General features: G+C 47.7%; 1 protein-coding gene across 3 annotated transcripts in view; it reads left to right on the top strand.

Annotated features, from left to right (window-relative positions):
* Positions 1-16,553, top strand: part of LOC139557849 (copine-8-like) — a 217,468-nt gene that overhangs the window by 115,144 nt on the left and 85,771 nt on the right. For all 3 annotated transcript variants that reach the window (XM_071373098.1, XM_071373100.1, XM_071373099.1), the window contains one exon: positions 13,363-13,426. In XM_071373098.1, the coding sequence (XP_071229199.1) occupies positions 13,363-13,426 (64 nt within the window). The remainder of the gene's footprint in view (positions 1-13,362; positions 13,427-16,553) is intronic.

Genomic DNA, 16,553 nt, shown 5'->3' with positions numbered 1-16,553 from the left:
GTCTAAAGTCTAGTTTGATCCTCAGTGCTTTCTGTAGTGAGGAACAGGAAGCAGGAGCGAGGAGGTTTGGGGGGAGGCGGGAGGGATGATGGGAAGAGGGAGGATGAGGAGAGGGAAGGGGGAGGAGAGGGAAGGGGGAGGAGAAGGAGGATGAGGAGAGGGAGGATGAGGAGAGGGAGGATGAGAAGAGGGAGGATGAGAAGAAGGAGGATGAGGAGAGGGAGGATGAGAAGAGGGAGGATGAGGAGAGGTAGGATGAGGAGAGGGAGGGCTACTTCACTGACAGTCTGTTCATCTGGCTGTGGTTGAAACCCACCTGAGGTTCTGATGGGGGACATCAGTCTGCATAACACACTAACGTGTCATCAGCCTTCAAAGGACCGTATGTTCTCTGTGTCTATTGAGAGCCAAGGGAAGCCCCAGTGGCTCAGTTACAATATGCCTGTAGAGTGTCATACTGCAAGTGTCACTTAGCACGGTAGTGCTGTCCATCTGCCCTTGCAGTGTTAGCAGTCACAATACATAGTCCGTGTCATAAATAGCACCCTATATACCTATGTAGTGTACTACGCTGTAGAAAAACGTATAGTATACTGTAAGTCCAACTACCACACTGTTAACAGGCTGAACCGGCAATGAAAACAGACAGGCCTCTCCTTGCCACTCTACTAGGGTGTGTGTGTGTGTGGGGTCTGTGCCTGCATTGTTGTGTGGTTGTGTGAATGTATGTGTGTGTGTGTGTGTGTGTGTGTGTGTAGCACTTTGCACACTAAGTGACCTCTCCAAGGACGTTCGACACTGTGAGCAGGGAACTACTATTAGGCATTCTACTCAGATGTGGCTGTCCAGACAAATTTGTCAACATCCTTTGCCAGTTCCATGATGGGGTGATGGCTCGGGTGGCCATAGGAGGGTAGGAGTCAGTGCCTGTTGGAGTAAGTATCGGTGTGAGGCAGGGGTGTGTGCTGGCACCGGTTCTCTTTAACATCTTCCTCCTAGGTGTGACCCAGCTTCTCCACACGGAGCTTGAGGACAGCAGCGGGGTTGTGGTGGACTTCAGGCTGGATGGAAACCTGTCGTTCTGCCCCTGAACAAGGCAGTTAACCCACAGTTCCTAGGCCGTCATTGTAAATCAGAATTTGTTCTTATTAACTGACTTGCCTAGTTAAATAAAGGTGAAATAAAAAATGTAATAAAAATATTCAACGTCAGGAGGCTCCAAGCAACTACCAAGGTTTTGACAGAGTGGGTTCTTGAGCTACGGTATGCTGATGACTGTGACTCTTGTGGCCCACTCTCAGGAAGACCTTCAGTCCGTCCTTGTAGCGTCGGTGAGGGTCTATAGCAGGATGGGACTGTCTATCAACACCACCAAGACAGAGATGGTCTGCCAATGGAGATCCAGCACTCCACCCACCATGCCTGTCTTCATCATTGAACACAAATCACAATAGTCCCGTCCTTCAAATACCTGGGCAGCATCCTCTCAGAGGACTGCAGCATTGACCTCGGAATTCAAAATAAGATCAAGCGAGCATCATCTGTCTTCAGGAAACTCCGACACAGGGTCTTACCGAAACAGGGATATCCAGCTCCACACCAAAATCACTGTCTATCAAGCCGTCTGCATCGCCACACTTCTTTACAGCTGTGAAGACTGGGTCACTTATAGTCACCACCTTTATGCAGCTCGAGCGATTCCACATAAGATGCCTGCAGCGCATCCTGGGAATCACCTGGTGCGACCTTGTGCCCCATACAGAAATACTTGCTAAGACCAACTGCAAGAGTATGGAGGCCATGGTCACCCAGCACCAACTACGCTGGCTTGGGCATGTCATTAGAATGTCTCAGGAGTACTTTGGTGCAAAAAGTGCAAATCAATCCCAGAACAACAGCAAAGGACCTTGTGAAGATGCTGGAGGAAACAGTAAAACGAGTCCTGTATTGACATAACATGAAAGCCCACTCAGTAAGGAAGAAGCCACTGCTCCAAAACCGCCATAAAAAAGACAGACTATGATTTGAAACTGCACATGGGGACAAAGTTCGTACTTTTTGGAGAAATATCCTCTGGTCTGATGAAACAAAAATAGAACTGTTTGGCCATAATGACCATCGTTATGTTTGGAGGAAAAGGGGGAAGGTTTGCAAGCCAAAAAACACCATCCCAACCATGAAGCACGGGGGTACCTCTGTTGATAGCACAGTATCATGTTGTGGGGGTGCTTTGCTGCAGGAGGGACTGGTGCACTTCACAAAATAGATGGCATCATGAGGGAAGGAAAATTATGTGGATTGAAGCATATTGAAGCAGCATCTCAAGACATCAGTCAGGAAGTTAAAGCTTGGTCGCAAATGGGTCTTCCAAATGGACAATGGCCCCAAGCATACTTCCAAAGTTGTGGCAAAATGGCTTAAGGACACAAAGTCAAGCTATTGGAGTGGCCATCACAAAGCCCTGACCTCAATCCTATAGAAAATTTGTGGGCAGAACTGAAAAAGTGTGTGCGAGCAAGGAGGCCTGACTCAGTTACACCAGCTCTGTCAGGAGGAATGGGCCAAAATTCACCCAACTGATTGTGGGAAGCTTGTGGAAGGCTACCTGAAAAGTTTGACCCAAGTTAAACAATTTCAAGGCAATGCTACCAAATACTAATTGAGTGTATGTAAACTTCTGACCCACTGGGAATGTGATGAAAGAACTAAAAGCTGAAATAAATCATTCTCTCTACTATTATTCTGACATTTCACATTCTTAAAATAAAGTGGTGATCCTAACTGACCTAAAACAGGACATTTTTACCACGATTAAATGTATGGAATTGTGAAAACTGAGTTGAAATGTAGTGTAAGTATGTAATGTTATGTAAGGTGTATGTAACCTTCCGACTTTAACTGTACATACACATACATATACACACATACTGTACACACACACCACACACACACACACACACACACACACACACACACACACACACACACACACACACACACACACACACACACACACACACACACACACACACACACACACACACACGTGTTGTGTGTGTGTTTGTGTGTGTGTGTGTGTGTGTGTGTGCGTGTGAGCGTGCGTGTATTTGTCTCTGTGTGTGTGTGTGTGTGTGTGTGTGTGTGTGTGTGTGTGTGTGTGTGTGTGTGTGTGTGTGTGTGTGTGTGTGTGTGTGTGTGTGTGTGTGTGTGTGTGTGTGTGTGTGTGTGTGTGTGTGTGTGTGTACAGTATGTGTGTGTGTACAGTATGTGTGTATATGTGTGTGTGTGTGTGTGCCTGCCTCGTCTTGCAGGCCACCAGCCATCACTGTGCGTGTACATGTGTTAGTATGTGTTACACCTCCCCATGCGATGCCACAAGCAGCTGCTAGCTCGATGTAGTACTGAGGTGCTTGTGACACGGTGGAGAATAAGTCAGTATTAGGACGTGTGAAATGCTTGATAACGTATGTGATATCAACAGAGGTATATTTTCAGGGGTGATTTAAATACTGACTGGCTTTCATCAAGCTGCCCACTCAAGAAAGAAGCTTCAAACTGTAAACAGTGCCTGCAACCTGGTTCCGGTTATCAGTCAACCTACCAGGGGAGCAACAAACAGCAGAGGAAATAAATCATCAACATTTATTGATCACATCTTTATTAACGCTGCAGAAATGTGCTTGAAAGCAGTATCCAGATCCATCGGATGTAGTGATCACAATACAGTAGCACATATCTAGGGAAACCAAAGTTCCAAAGGCTGGGGCTAATATAGTGTTTAAGAGGTCACACAATACGTTTTGTAGTGATTCCTATTGTCACGCCCTGGCCTTAGTTATCTTTGTTTTCTGTAATATTTTGGTTAGGTCAGGGTGTGACAGGGGGGATGTTTGTGTATAGTTGTCTCGTCTAGGGTGGTTGTATGGTATAGGGGGTTTTGGTAGAGTGTATGGGTTTGTGTTGAGTGTAGGTGTCTAGGTAAGTCTATGGTTGCCTGAATGGTTCTCAATCAGAGACAGCTGTCATTCATTGTCTCTGATTGGGAGCCATATCTAAGGCAGCCATAGGCAGTAGGCTTTTGTGGGTAATTGTCTATGTTTAACGTTTGTAGCTTGTGTATGCACTTACGTTTGTAGCTTCACGGTCGTTTGTTGTTTTGTAAAAGTGTTCGTTTTTCGTGTTTCATCTTCAAAAATAAAAGAAGATGTATTTCTGCGCCTTGGTCCACTCTTCCTCATCAAGACGATCGTGACACCTATGTTGATGATGTAAATAATATTTGCTCGTCTGTGGTGTGTAGGATCAACCAGACACAGCACTTAACACATTTATGAAATTACATATTCCAATTACCAATAAACATGCACCCATTAAGAAAATGACTGAGAAGAAAACGGTTAAATCCCTGTGGATTGATGAAAATGACTGAGGATGATAGTGGATGATATTGAGGATGATAGTGGACGATATTGCCACTCCTATTCGCCATCTCTTCAATCCAAGCCTACTAGAAAGTGTGCACCCTCAGGCCTGGAGGGAAGTAAAAGTCATTCCACTACCCAAGAATAGCAAAGCACCTTTACTGTCTCAAACAGCCAACCAAATCAGCCTGTTACCAACCCTTAGTAAACTTTTGACCAGATACAATGCTGTTTTCAGCACACTTATAGGGAAGGGCATTCAACATGTACGGCACTTACACAAATGACTGATGATTGGCTGAGAGAAATAATTGATAAAAAAAAATATTGTGGGAGCTGTTTTGTTAGACTTCAGTGCAGCTTTTGACATTATTGATCATAATCTGCTGCTGGAAAAATGAATGTGTTATGACTTTACACCCCCTGCTATACTGTGGATTGAGAGATACCTGTCTAACAGAACACAGAGGGTGTTCTTTAATGGAAGCCTCGACAACATAATCCAAGTAGAGTCAGGCATACCCCAGGGCAGCTGTTTAGGCCCCTTTTACTTTTTTCAATCGTTACTAATGACATGCCACTGGCTCTGAGTAAGGCCTGTGTGTCTATGTATGCTGATGAATCAACACTATACATGTCAGCTACTACAACAAGTGACGTCACTGCAACACTTAACAAAGAGCTGCAGTCAGTTTCAGAATGTCTGGCAAGAAATAAGTTATTCTTAAATATTTCATAAACTGAAAGCATCGTATTTGGTACGAATCATTCACTAAACCCTAATCCTCAATTAAATATTGTAATGAATAATGTGGAGATTGAAGAAGTTGAGGTGACTAAACTGCTTGGAGTAACCCTGGATTGTAAACTGTCATGGTCAAAACATATTGATACAACAGTAGCTAAAATGGGTAGAAGTCTGTCCATAATAAAGCACTGCTTTGCCTTCTTAACAACACTATCAACAAGGCAGGTCCTACAGGCCCTAGTTTTGTCCCACCTGTACTACTGTTCAGTCGTGTGGTCAGGTGCCACAAAGAGGGACTTAGGAAAATTACAATTGGCTCAGAACAGGGCAGCACGGCTGGCCCTTAAATGTTCACAGAGAGATAACATTAATAATATGCATGTAAATCTCTCCTGGCTCAAAGTAGAGAAGAGATTGACTCCATCACTACTTGTTTCTGTAAGAAGTATTGACATGTTCGATGCACTGAGCTGTCTGTTTAAACTACTGGCACACAGCTCGGACTCCCATGCATACCCCACAAGACATGCCACCAGAGGTCTCTTCACAATCCCCTAGTCCAGAACAGACTAATGGAGGCGCACAGTACTACATAGAGCCATGACTACATGGAACTCTATTCCACATCAGGTAACTGATACAGGCAGTAAAATCAGATAAAAAACAAACATAAAAAATATAACTGCCTTAATTTTGCTGGAGTCCAGGAAGAGTAGCTGCTGCCTTGGTAAATACAAATAATCCTCCCAATGTAATTAATGAATGATAGAGAGGGAGGGAGATTAATGTTGTTACAGTTGTTTCTTCTCACTTTTGTTTGTTTATTTCACTTGCCTTGGTAATGTAAATATATGTTTCCCATGCCAATGAAGCCTCTTTGAATTGAGAGACAGAGAGAGAGAGAGAGCTCTAGCCATCATAAAGGCAATAATGAATGTGTTCAATAATGGATTATGTCTTGACCCCTCCCCCCATCACACACACACACACACACAAAGGCATGCACCCACTCGCGCACATACACACATACCCTACCCTACCTGACCCCGCACCGGCTCAATACGGTGGTGATCTCATACCTCAACACCTCTTGGATTTAACCACTGTGTTCAATAATGTAATATGCTTGATTGAAAGCTGTCAGTTTTAGGTATCCATCACCCACCCTACCACCATACAGTACATACCTTATGACCCTGCTTCCATCACCCAGCCTACCACCATACAGTACATACCTTATGACCCTGCTTCCATCACCCACCCTACCACCATACAGTACATACCTTATGACCCTGCTTCCATCACCCACCCTACCACCATACAGTACATACCTTATGACCCTGCTTCCATCACCCACTCTACCACCATACAGTACATACCTTATGACCCTGCTTCCATCACTCACCCTACCACCATACAGTACATACCTTATGACCCTGCTTCCATCACCCACCCTACCACCATACAGTACATACCTTATGACCCTGCTTCCATCACCCACTCTACCACCATACAGTACATACCTTATGACTCTGCTTCCATCACCCACCCTACCACCATACAGTACATACCTTATGACCCTGCTCCCATCACCCACCCTACCACCATACAGTACATACCTTATGACCCTGCTTCCATCACCCACCCTACCACCATACAGTACATACCTTATGACCCTGCTTCCATCACCCACCCTACCACCATACAGTACATACCTTATGACCCTGCTTCCATCACCCACCCTACCACCATACAGTACATACCTTATGACCCTGCTTCCATCACCCACCCTACCACCATACAGTACATACCTTATGACCCTGCTTCCATCACCCACCCTACCGCCATACAGTACATACCTTATGACCCTGCTTCCATCACCCACCCTACCACCATACAGTACATACCTTATGACCCTGCTTCCATCACCCACCCTACCACCATACAGTACATACCTTATGACCCTGCTTCTCACAGCAGGAAAATAATCCTGCAGCAACAGGAAATATGAATTCTTTGTTTCGATTATAATTAATGGACATTTTTGTAAGGTTTGATATATTTTTCACTATGGTAAATCAAGTCTTACATTTTAAAGTGGAAATTACAAACTCTAGAAGTGTTTTTAAACCTTGAACACACTACCATTTGAGATTGGGTCCTCTGAGAGAGGGTAATGGAGGAAAACGAAAATCTGTCTTTAAAAATCTGCCTTCTTATTGGACAAGTTAATGTACTGCCTTTCCGTTTCACTCTGTTTTCTGCCTAGTAACCCGGTCCCAGTGTGGATAAAGCTCCTTAGTAACCCGGTCCCAGTGTGGATAAAGCTCCTTAGTAACCCGGTCCCAGTGTGGATAAAGCTCCTTAGTAACCCGGTCCCAGTGTGGATAAAGCTCCTTAGTAACCCGGTCCCAGTGTGGATAAAGCTCCCTAGTAACCCGGTCCCAGTGTGGATAAAGCTCCCTAGTAACCCGGTCCCAGTGTGGATAAAGCTCCCTAGTAACCCGGTCCCATTGTGGATAAAGCTCCCTAGTAACCCGGTCCCAGTGTGGATAAAGCTCCCTAGTAACCCGGTCCCAGTGTGGATAAAGCTCCCTAGTAACCCGGTCCCATTGTGGATAAAGCTCCCTAGTAACCCGGTCCCATTGTGGATAAAGCTCCTTAGTAAACCGGTCCCAGTGTGGATAAAGCTCCTTAGTAACCCGGTCCCAGTGTGGATAAAGCTCCTTAGTAACCCGGTCCCAGTGTGGATAAAGCTCCTTAGTAACCCGGTCCCAGTGTGGATAAAGCTCCTTAGTAACCCGGTCCCAGTGTGGATAAAACTCCCTAGTAACCCGGTCCCATTGTGGATAAAGCTCCCTAGTAACCCGGTCCCAGTGTGGATAAAGCTCCCTAGTAACCCGGTCCCATTGTGGATAAAGCTCCCTAGTAACCCGGTCCCAGTGTGGATAAAGCTCCCTAGTAACCCGGTCCCATTGTGGATAAAGCTCCCTAGTAACCCGGTCCCAGTGTGGATAAAGCTCCCTAGTAACCCGGTCCCAGTGTGGATAAAGCTCCCTAGTAACCCGGTCCCATTGTGGATAAAGCTCCCTAGTAACCCGGTCCCATTGTGGATAAAGCTCCTTAGTAAACCGGTCCCAGTGTGGATAAAGCTCCCTAGTAAACCGGTCCCAGTGTGGATAAAGCTCCCTAGTAACCCGGTCCCATTGTGGATAAAGCTCCTTAGTAAACCGGTCCCAGTGTGGATAAAGCTCCCTAGTAAACCGGTCCCAGTGTGGATAAAGCTCCCTAGTAACCCGGTCCCAGTGTGGATAAAGCTTGAATTATGTTAGTCTGACAGGTCTGATGCTTGCCTAAGGAAGAGTAGAGTAAGTACAGCTTGTGGTGATAGGGGGAGTTCTAGAAGCTGTCTGCATTATACAGTCATCTATGTCTATAGGATCCATCTATATGATCCTAGGAGTTCAGAGAGAATGACAACAGTGAAGGTTAATGGACTGAGATCTTCAGCCAAACATCTAAATGATTCACCTGGTGTCATTTATTACACTACCGTACAGACAGATAAGAGAAGAAGGAGTGGAGGAGTTGTCCTCCCTCCATTTATCTAAATGTCCTTGGCTGTGTTCATGGCCTTTTTCTATTTCATCATCTGACTTCACTTATCCTAGGTTTGATTCTGGAGTGCCAGACGGGGAAGGGTTTACACTTTTGGGACTATTCCATTGGTTCCATGCAAAGCTCGTTCGAGCACAGTTAAAGTATTTGAAAGGAAACAAATACTATTTGAATCCAGGTCAGGCTACAGAACACACCATCAGACGGAGCCGTCAGAACGCACCCTCAGACGGAGCCATCAGAACGCACCATCAGACGGAGCCGTCAGAACGCACCATCAGACGGAGCCGTCAGAACGCACCCTCAGACGGAGCCGTCAGAACGCACCCTCAGACGGAGCCGTCAGAACGCACCCTCAGATGGAGCCGTCAGAACGCACCATCAGACGGAGCCGTCAGAACGCACCCTCAGACGGAGCCGTCAGAACGCACCCTCAGACGGAGCCATCAGAACACACCATCAGACGGAGCCGTCAGAACGCACCCTCAGACGGAGCCGTCAGAACACACCATCAGACGGAGCCGTCAGAACGCACCCTCAGACGGAGCCGTCAGAACGCACCATCAGACGGAGCCGTCAGAACGCACCCTCAGACGGAGCCGTCTGAGGGTGCCGTCAGAACGCACCATCAGACGGAGCCGTCAGAACGCACCCTCAGACGGAGCCGTCAGAACGCACCATCAGACGGAGCCGTCAGAACGCACCCTCAGACGGAGCCGTCAGAACGCACCCTCAGACGGAGCCGTCAGAACGCACCCTCAGACGGAGCCGTCAGAACGCACCCTCAGACGGAGCCGTCAGAACGCACCCTCAGACGGAGCCGTCAGAACGCACCCTCAGACGGAGCCGTCAGAACGCACCCTCAGACGGAGCCGTCAGAACGCACCCTCAGACGGAGCTGTCAGAACGCACCCTCAGACGGAGCTGTCACTCAGATAAGATCATCTGTCACAGCTGGGTGGGAGTTCTGCTACAAGCTTGACCTTCTAATCATAGGCCTCCCTCTAGTGTGTGTGTGTGTGTGTGTGTGTGTGTGTGTGTGTGTGTGTGTGTGTGTGTGTGTGTGTGTGTGTGTGTGTGTGTGTGTGTGTGTGTGTGTGTGTGTGTGTGTGTGTGTGTGTGTGTGTGTGTGTGTGTGTGTGTGTGTGTGTGTGTGTGTGTCCAGTCAGGAGCCCACTACGACCCACGTGTAATTTCCTTCTCTGTATGTCTGGGAGGATGGACAGCTTTATGTCTGGGAGGATGGACAGCTTTATGTCTGGGAGGATGGACAGCTTTATGTCTGGGAGGATGGACAGCTTTATGTCTGGGAGGATGGACAGCTTTATGTCTGGGAGGATGGACAGCCTTATGTCTGGGAGGATGGACAGCCTTATGTCTGGGAGAATGGACAGCTTTATGTCTGGGAGAATGGACAGCTTTATGTCTGGGAGGATGGACAGCTTTATGTCTGGGAGGATGGACAGCTTTATGTCTGGGAGGATGGACAGCTTTATGTCTGGGAGGATGGACAGCTTTATGTCTGGGAGAATGGACAGCTTTATGTCTGGGAGGATGGACAGCTTTATGTCTGGGAGGATGGACAGCTTTATGTCTGGGAGGATGGACAGCTTTATGTCTGGGAGGATGGACAGCTTTATGTCTGGGAGGATGGACAGCTTTATGTCTGGGAGGATGGACAGCTTTATGTCTGGGAGGATGGACAGCCTTGAGTCTGGGAGGATGGACAGCCTTGTGTCTGGGAGGATGGACAGCTTTATGTCTGGGAGGATGGACAGCTTTATGTCTGGGAGGATGGACAGCCTTGTGTCTGGGAGGATGGACAGCTTTATGTCTGGGAGGATGGACAGCCTTATGTCTGGGAGGATGGACAGCCTTGTGTCTGGGAGGATGGACAGCTTTATGTCTGGGAGGATGGACAGCCTTGTGTCTGGGAGGATGGACAGCTTTATGTCTGGGAGGATGGACAGCCTTATGTCTGGGAGGATGGACAGCCTTGTGTCTGGGAGGATGGACAGCTTTATGTCTGGGAGGATGGACAGCCTTATGTCTGGGAGGATGGACAGCCTTGTGTCTGGGAGGATGGACAGCTTTATGTCTGGGAGGATGGACAGCCTTATGTCTGGGAGGATGGACAGCCTTGTGTCTGGGAGGATGGACAGCTTTATGTCTGGGAGGATGGACAGCCTTATGTCTGGGAGGATGGACAGCCTTGTGTCTGGGAGGATGGACAGCTTTATGTCTGGGAGGATGGACAGCTTTATGTCTGGGAGGATGGACAGCTTTATGTCTGGGAGGATGGACAGCTTTATGTCTGGGAGGATGGACAGCTTTATGTCTGGGAGGATGGACAGCTTTATGTCTGGGAGGATGGACAGCTTTATGTCTGGGAGGATGGACAGCTTTATGTCTGGGAGGATGGACAGCTTTATGTCTGGGAGGATGGACAGCTTTATGTCTGGGAGGATGGACAGCTTTATGTCTGGGAGGATGGACAGCTTTATGTCTGGGAGGATGGACAGCTTTATGTCTGGGAGGATGGACAGCCTTGTGTCTGGGAGGATGGACAGCCTTGTATCTGGGAGGATGGACAGCTTTATGTCTGGGAGGATGGACAGCTTTATGTCTGGGAGGATGGACAGCCTTATGTCTGGGAGGATGGACAGCTTTATGTCTGGGAGGATGGACAGCCTTGTGTCTGGGAGGATGGACAGCCTTATGTCTGGGAGGATGGACAGCTTTATGTCTGGGAGGATGGACAGCTTTATGTCTGGGAGAATGGACAGCTTTATGTCTGGGAGGATGTACAGCCTTATGTCTGGGAGAATGGACAGCTGTATGTCTGGGAGGATGGACAGCTTTATGTCTGGGAGGATGGACAGCTTTATGTCTGGGAGGATGGACAGCTTTATGTCTGGGAGGATGTACAGCCTTATGTCTGGGAGGATGTACAGCTTTATGTCTGGGAGGATGGACAGCCTTATGTCTGGGAGGATGGACAGCTTTATGTCTGGGAGGATGGACAGCTTTATGTCTGGGAGGATGGACAGCCTTATGTCTGGGAGGATGGACAGCTTTATGTCTGGGAGGATGGACAGCTTTATGTCTGGGAGGATGGACAGCCTTGTATCTGGGAGGATGGACAGCTTTATGTCTGGGAGGATGGACAGCTTTATGTCTGGGAGGATGGACAGCTTTATGTCTGGGAGGATGGACAGCTTTATGTCTGGGAGGATGGACAGCCTTATGTCTGGGAGGATGGACAGCTTTATGTCTGGGAGGATGGACAGCTTTATGTCTGGGAGGATGGACAGCTTTATGTCTGGGAGGATGGACAGCTTTATGTCTAAGGGGCTCTGGTCAAAAGTCTAAAGTAGTGCACTACATAGGGATTAGGGTGTCATTTGGGACGCAGCCCCATGTGTGACAGGATAGTTGATACCCTGTCCTTCTCCTCTTCCTCTCTGTGGCCAACACAGTGTTGGTGGTTTGGACCTTTTTCAACCCATTGAACTCTAGCTAGCTACAGTGAAAGCTGAGAGCCTTGGTGATTGGATGGCAATAGCAATTCTACTGTAGGCTGGGAACAGGAGAATACACTGTAGTCTGGGAACAGGAGAATACACTGTAGTCTGGGAACAGGAGAATACGCTGCAGTCTGGGAACAGGAGAATACGCTGTAGTCTGGGAACGGGAGAATACACTGTAGTCTGGGAACAGTCTAATTCTACTGTGGGCTGGGAACAGTCTAATCCTACTGTGGGCTGGGAACAGTCTAATTCTACTGTGGGCTGGGAACAGTCTAATCCTACTGTGGGCTGGGAACAGTCTAATCCTACTGTGGGCTGGGAACAGTCTAATCCTACTGTGGGCTGGGAACAGTCTAATCCTACTGTGGGCTGGGAACAGTCTAATTCTACTGTGGGCTGGGAACAGTCTAATTCTACTGTGGGCTGGGAACAGTCTAATTCTACTTTGGGCTGGGAACAGTCTAATTCTACTGTGGGCTGGGAACAGTCTAATGCTACTGTGGGCTGGGAACAGTCTAATCCTACTGTGGGCTGGGAACAGTCTAATTCTACTGTGGGCTGGGAACAGTCTAATTCTACTGTGGGCTGGGAACAGTCTAATTCTACTGTGGGCTGGGAGTAGTCTAATTCTACTGTGGGCTGGGAACAGTCTAATTCTACTGTGGGCTGGGAACAGTCTAATTCTACTTTGGGCTGGGAACAGTCTAATTCTACTGTGGGCTGGGAACAGTATAATTCTTCTGTGGGCTGGGAACAGTCTAAATCTTCTGTGGGCTGGGAACAGTCTAATTCTACAGTGGGCTGGGAACATTCAAAATCCTACTGTATGTTCATGAAAGAAAACATCAAGACAGATTGGGGCGCACTTTTAGGGAGTTTATAAGAGACAGTCCTCCTCAGTGCTGTTTGGTTCCTGAATGTGTAGGATTCACAGAGAAAAGACGAAAGGTGGAAGTCCCATTATAATGCATTGTCATGTCAACACTAAATGTAATGAGCACATGATGGAGCTTTTATCTCTGTTTCTCTCTCTGTTGTTTTGTAGTGGTATCCCTGGGAAGAAATGTGGTACCATCATCCTTTCAGTCGAGGAGCTGGGAAACTGCAGAGTAAGTACAAAATATTTAACTGTTATCTTTTTCCCCGTACAGTCAATCAACGCCATTGAAATAGTGTACAGTACATCAACATAATGCTTTTAAAATGTTCAACTCATTGTCAAGACATAAGATAGAAACCTCCACTGTGTGTGCCAGCTAGGCCATAGAGAATAACCAGAGACTGTTAGTGATAGTTTGAGACAATGGAAGATAAAAACCTATATTGTTTGTGCCTAAAACCCACTAATAACCCTGTCTATTAGCGATGTATTGAGCAATAGGAAGATTGTATCCATACGTATCGTGAATATCAGACCCATATACTGCATTAAAAAAAAAAAAGTTTTAAATGAGAAGTAGGGATTGGTCTGAAGCTGAAAAAGAAAGGAAATTCACGAGCACCACAATGCCTGCACCACCCATGCTCTACCAAGGTTTTCCAGCTCACGGCTTTGACCTACTACAGTAGCTATGTTGGTCTATTGTACTTCAAACTATGTGTATGCAGGTTGCTTAGGATTCAAACCTTCTCAAATCATCATTTGTTTGTAGCTTTGCTTATAGTTTGCCTCTCATCTGACTGGTGTTAGCTCGCTACTAGCGGTGTTGCTGCGCTAGTAGGTAGCTGAAACCGGACCGAGTGCTTTGGTCCGGTTTTAGAACTCTGATATTCAGCAGAAAAGGTAGCAAAAGGTAGCACATTGTTGTACCTACAAAAAGGTAGCACATCGTTGTACCTACAAAAAGGTAGCACATCGTTGTACCTACAAAAAGGTAGCACATTGTTGTACCTACAAAAAGGTAGCACATCGTTGTACCTACAAAAAGGTAGCACATCGTTGTACCTACAAAAAGGTAGCACATTGTTGTACCTACAAAAAGGTAGCACATCGTTGTACCTACAAAAAGGTAGCACATCGTTGTACCTACAAAAAGGTAGCACATCGTTGTACCTACAAAAAGGTAGCACATTGTTGTACCTACAAAAAGGTAGCACATCGTTGTACCTACAAAAAGGTAGCACATCGTTGTACCTACAAAAAGGTAGCACATCGTTGTACCTACAAAAAGGTAGCACATCGTTGTACCTACAAAAAGGTAGCACATCGTTGTACCTACAAAAAGGTAGCACATTGTTGTACCTACAAAAAGGTAGCACATCGTTGTACCTACAAAAAGGTAGCACATCGTTGTACCTACAAAAAGGTAGCACATCGTTGTTTCTTAATGGATGGAAATTAGAATGTGAGAGTGATAAATTATTACATTTAATCAACACTGTGGCACCTACAAACGTATTGGCAAGACTAATGATCACTTCATGGATGCTGTAGTCTTGTTCTTATCCGATGTCTAGATTTTGAGGTAGGTCAGAGAAAGACATTTAAAAAAAAAAAAAAATCTAATGCTAACGACCCTGTTAACAATCCGGTTTGTGGATCTCGGTAACGGCCGGAGGGCTCATGATGAGAGGCGAGGAGTGTGTCGTGTACCTCCAATCAACTTGATTTGCAAATTTTCATCGATATTGGTGTCATATTGGCTTAGATATGATGGTATGGAGATTTGAATTTAACATTGAGCTTTAACCAATGCACTATACTGTACTATATATTAGAGGCCTTCACGGGTCCAAAAGGTTGCACCCATTCCGAAATGGATCTGGGGCTTTCCCATCCGGACCCATAGGCATAAATACACTTTTTAAATATAGAGACCCACTCCAAACGGACCCGAGGACAACTAGATCCATTCCGTATAGACCTAAAGCAGAAAAGCTACTTTATTAATTAACTGGAGCTGATAAAGTGCGAGGGAGAGGAGGTAGAGAGAGGTGACGCTCTAGCAGGGGAGGTAGAGAGAGGTGACGCTCTAGCAGGGGAAGTAGAGAGAGATGAGGCTCTAGCAGGGGAGGTAGAGAGAGATGTCGCTCTAGCAGGGGAGGTCGAGAGAGGTGAGGCTCTAGCAGGGGAGGTCGAGAGAGGTGAGGCTCTAGCAGGGGAGGTAGAGAGAGGTGACGCTCTAGCAGGGGAGGTAGAGAGAGATGAGGCTCTAGCAGGGGAGGTAGAGAGAGATGACGCTCTAGCAGGGGAGGTCGAGAGAGGTGAGGCTCTAGCAGGGGAGGTAGAGAGAGGTGAGGCTCTAGCAGGGGAGGTAGAGAGAGGTGACGCTCCAGCAGGGGAGGTAGAGAGAGGTGAGGCTCTAGCATGGGAGGTAGAGAGAGGTGAGGCTCCAGCAGGGGAGGTAGAGAGAGATGAGGCTCTAGCAGGGGAGGTAGAGAGAGGTGAGGCTCCAGCAGGGGAGGTAGAGAGAGATGAGGCTCTAGCAGGGGAGGTAGAGAGAGGTGACGCTCTAGCAGGGGAGGTAGAGAGAGGTGACGCTCTAGCAGGGGAGGTAGAGAGAGGTGAGGCTCTAGCAGGGGAGGTAGAGAGAGGTGACGCTCTAGCAAGGAGAAGAGGGGGAGCGAGGAGAAGAGAGGGAACGAGGGGAAGAGAGGGGAAGAGATGGAGCGAGGGGAAGAGAGGGAGCGAGGGGAAGAGAGGGAACGAGGGGAAGAGAGGGAGCGAGGGGAAGAGAGGGAGCGAGGGGAAGAGAGGGAACGAGGGGAAGAGAGGGAGCGAGGGGAAGAGGGGGAACGAGGGGAAGAGAGGGAGCGAGGGGAAGAGAGGGAACGAGGGGAAGAGAGGGAACGAGGGGAACGAGGGGAAGAGAGGGAACGAGGGGAAGAGAGGGAACGAGGGGAAGAGAGGGAACGAGGGGAAGAGAGGGAGCGAGGGGAAGAGGGGGAGCGAGGAGAAGAGGGGAACGAGGGGAAGTGAGGGGAAGAGAGGGAGCGAGGGGAAGAGAGGGAGCGAGTGGAAGAGAGGGAGCGAGGGGAAGAGTGGGAGCGAGGGGAAGAGAGGGGAAGAGAGGGAACGAGGGAAAGAGAGGGAACGAGGGAAAGAGAGGGAGCGAGGGGAAGAGAGGAAGAGAGGGGAAGAGAGGGAGCGAGGGGAAGAGAGGGAGCGAGGGGAAGAGGGAACGAGGGGAAGAGAGGGAAAGAGGGGAGCGAGGGGAAGAGAGGGATCGAGGGGAAGGGGGTAGTGGCTAGACTTATTGGGCAGAACAATCAGGCTCCTCTGAATGACTGTAAACC

This window comes from Salvelinus alpinus, chromosome 28 (assembly GCF_045679555.1).
Source record: "Salvelinus alpinus chromosome 28, SLU_Salpinus.1, whole genome shotgun sequence".
Taxonomy (NCBI): domain Eukaryota; kingdom Metazoa; phylum Chordata; class Actinopteri; order Salmoniformes; family Salmonidae; genus Salvelinus; species Salvelinus alpinus.
Note: the sequence above shows the minus strand (reverse complement) of the source record. Positions and strands in the feature narration are given on the sequence as shown.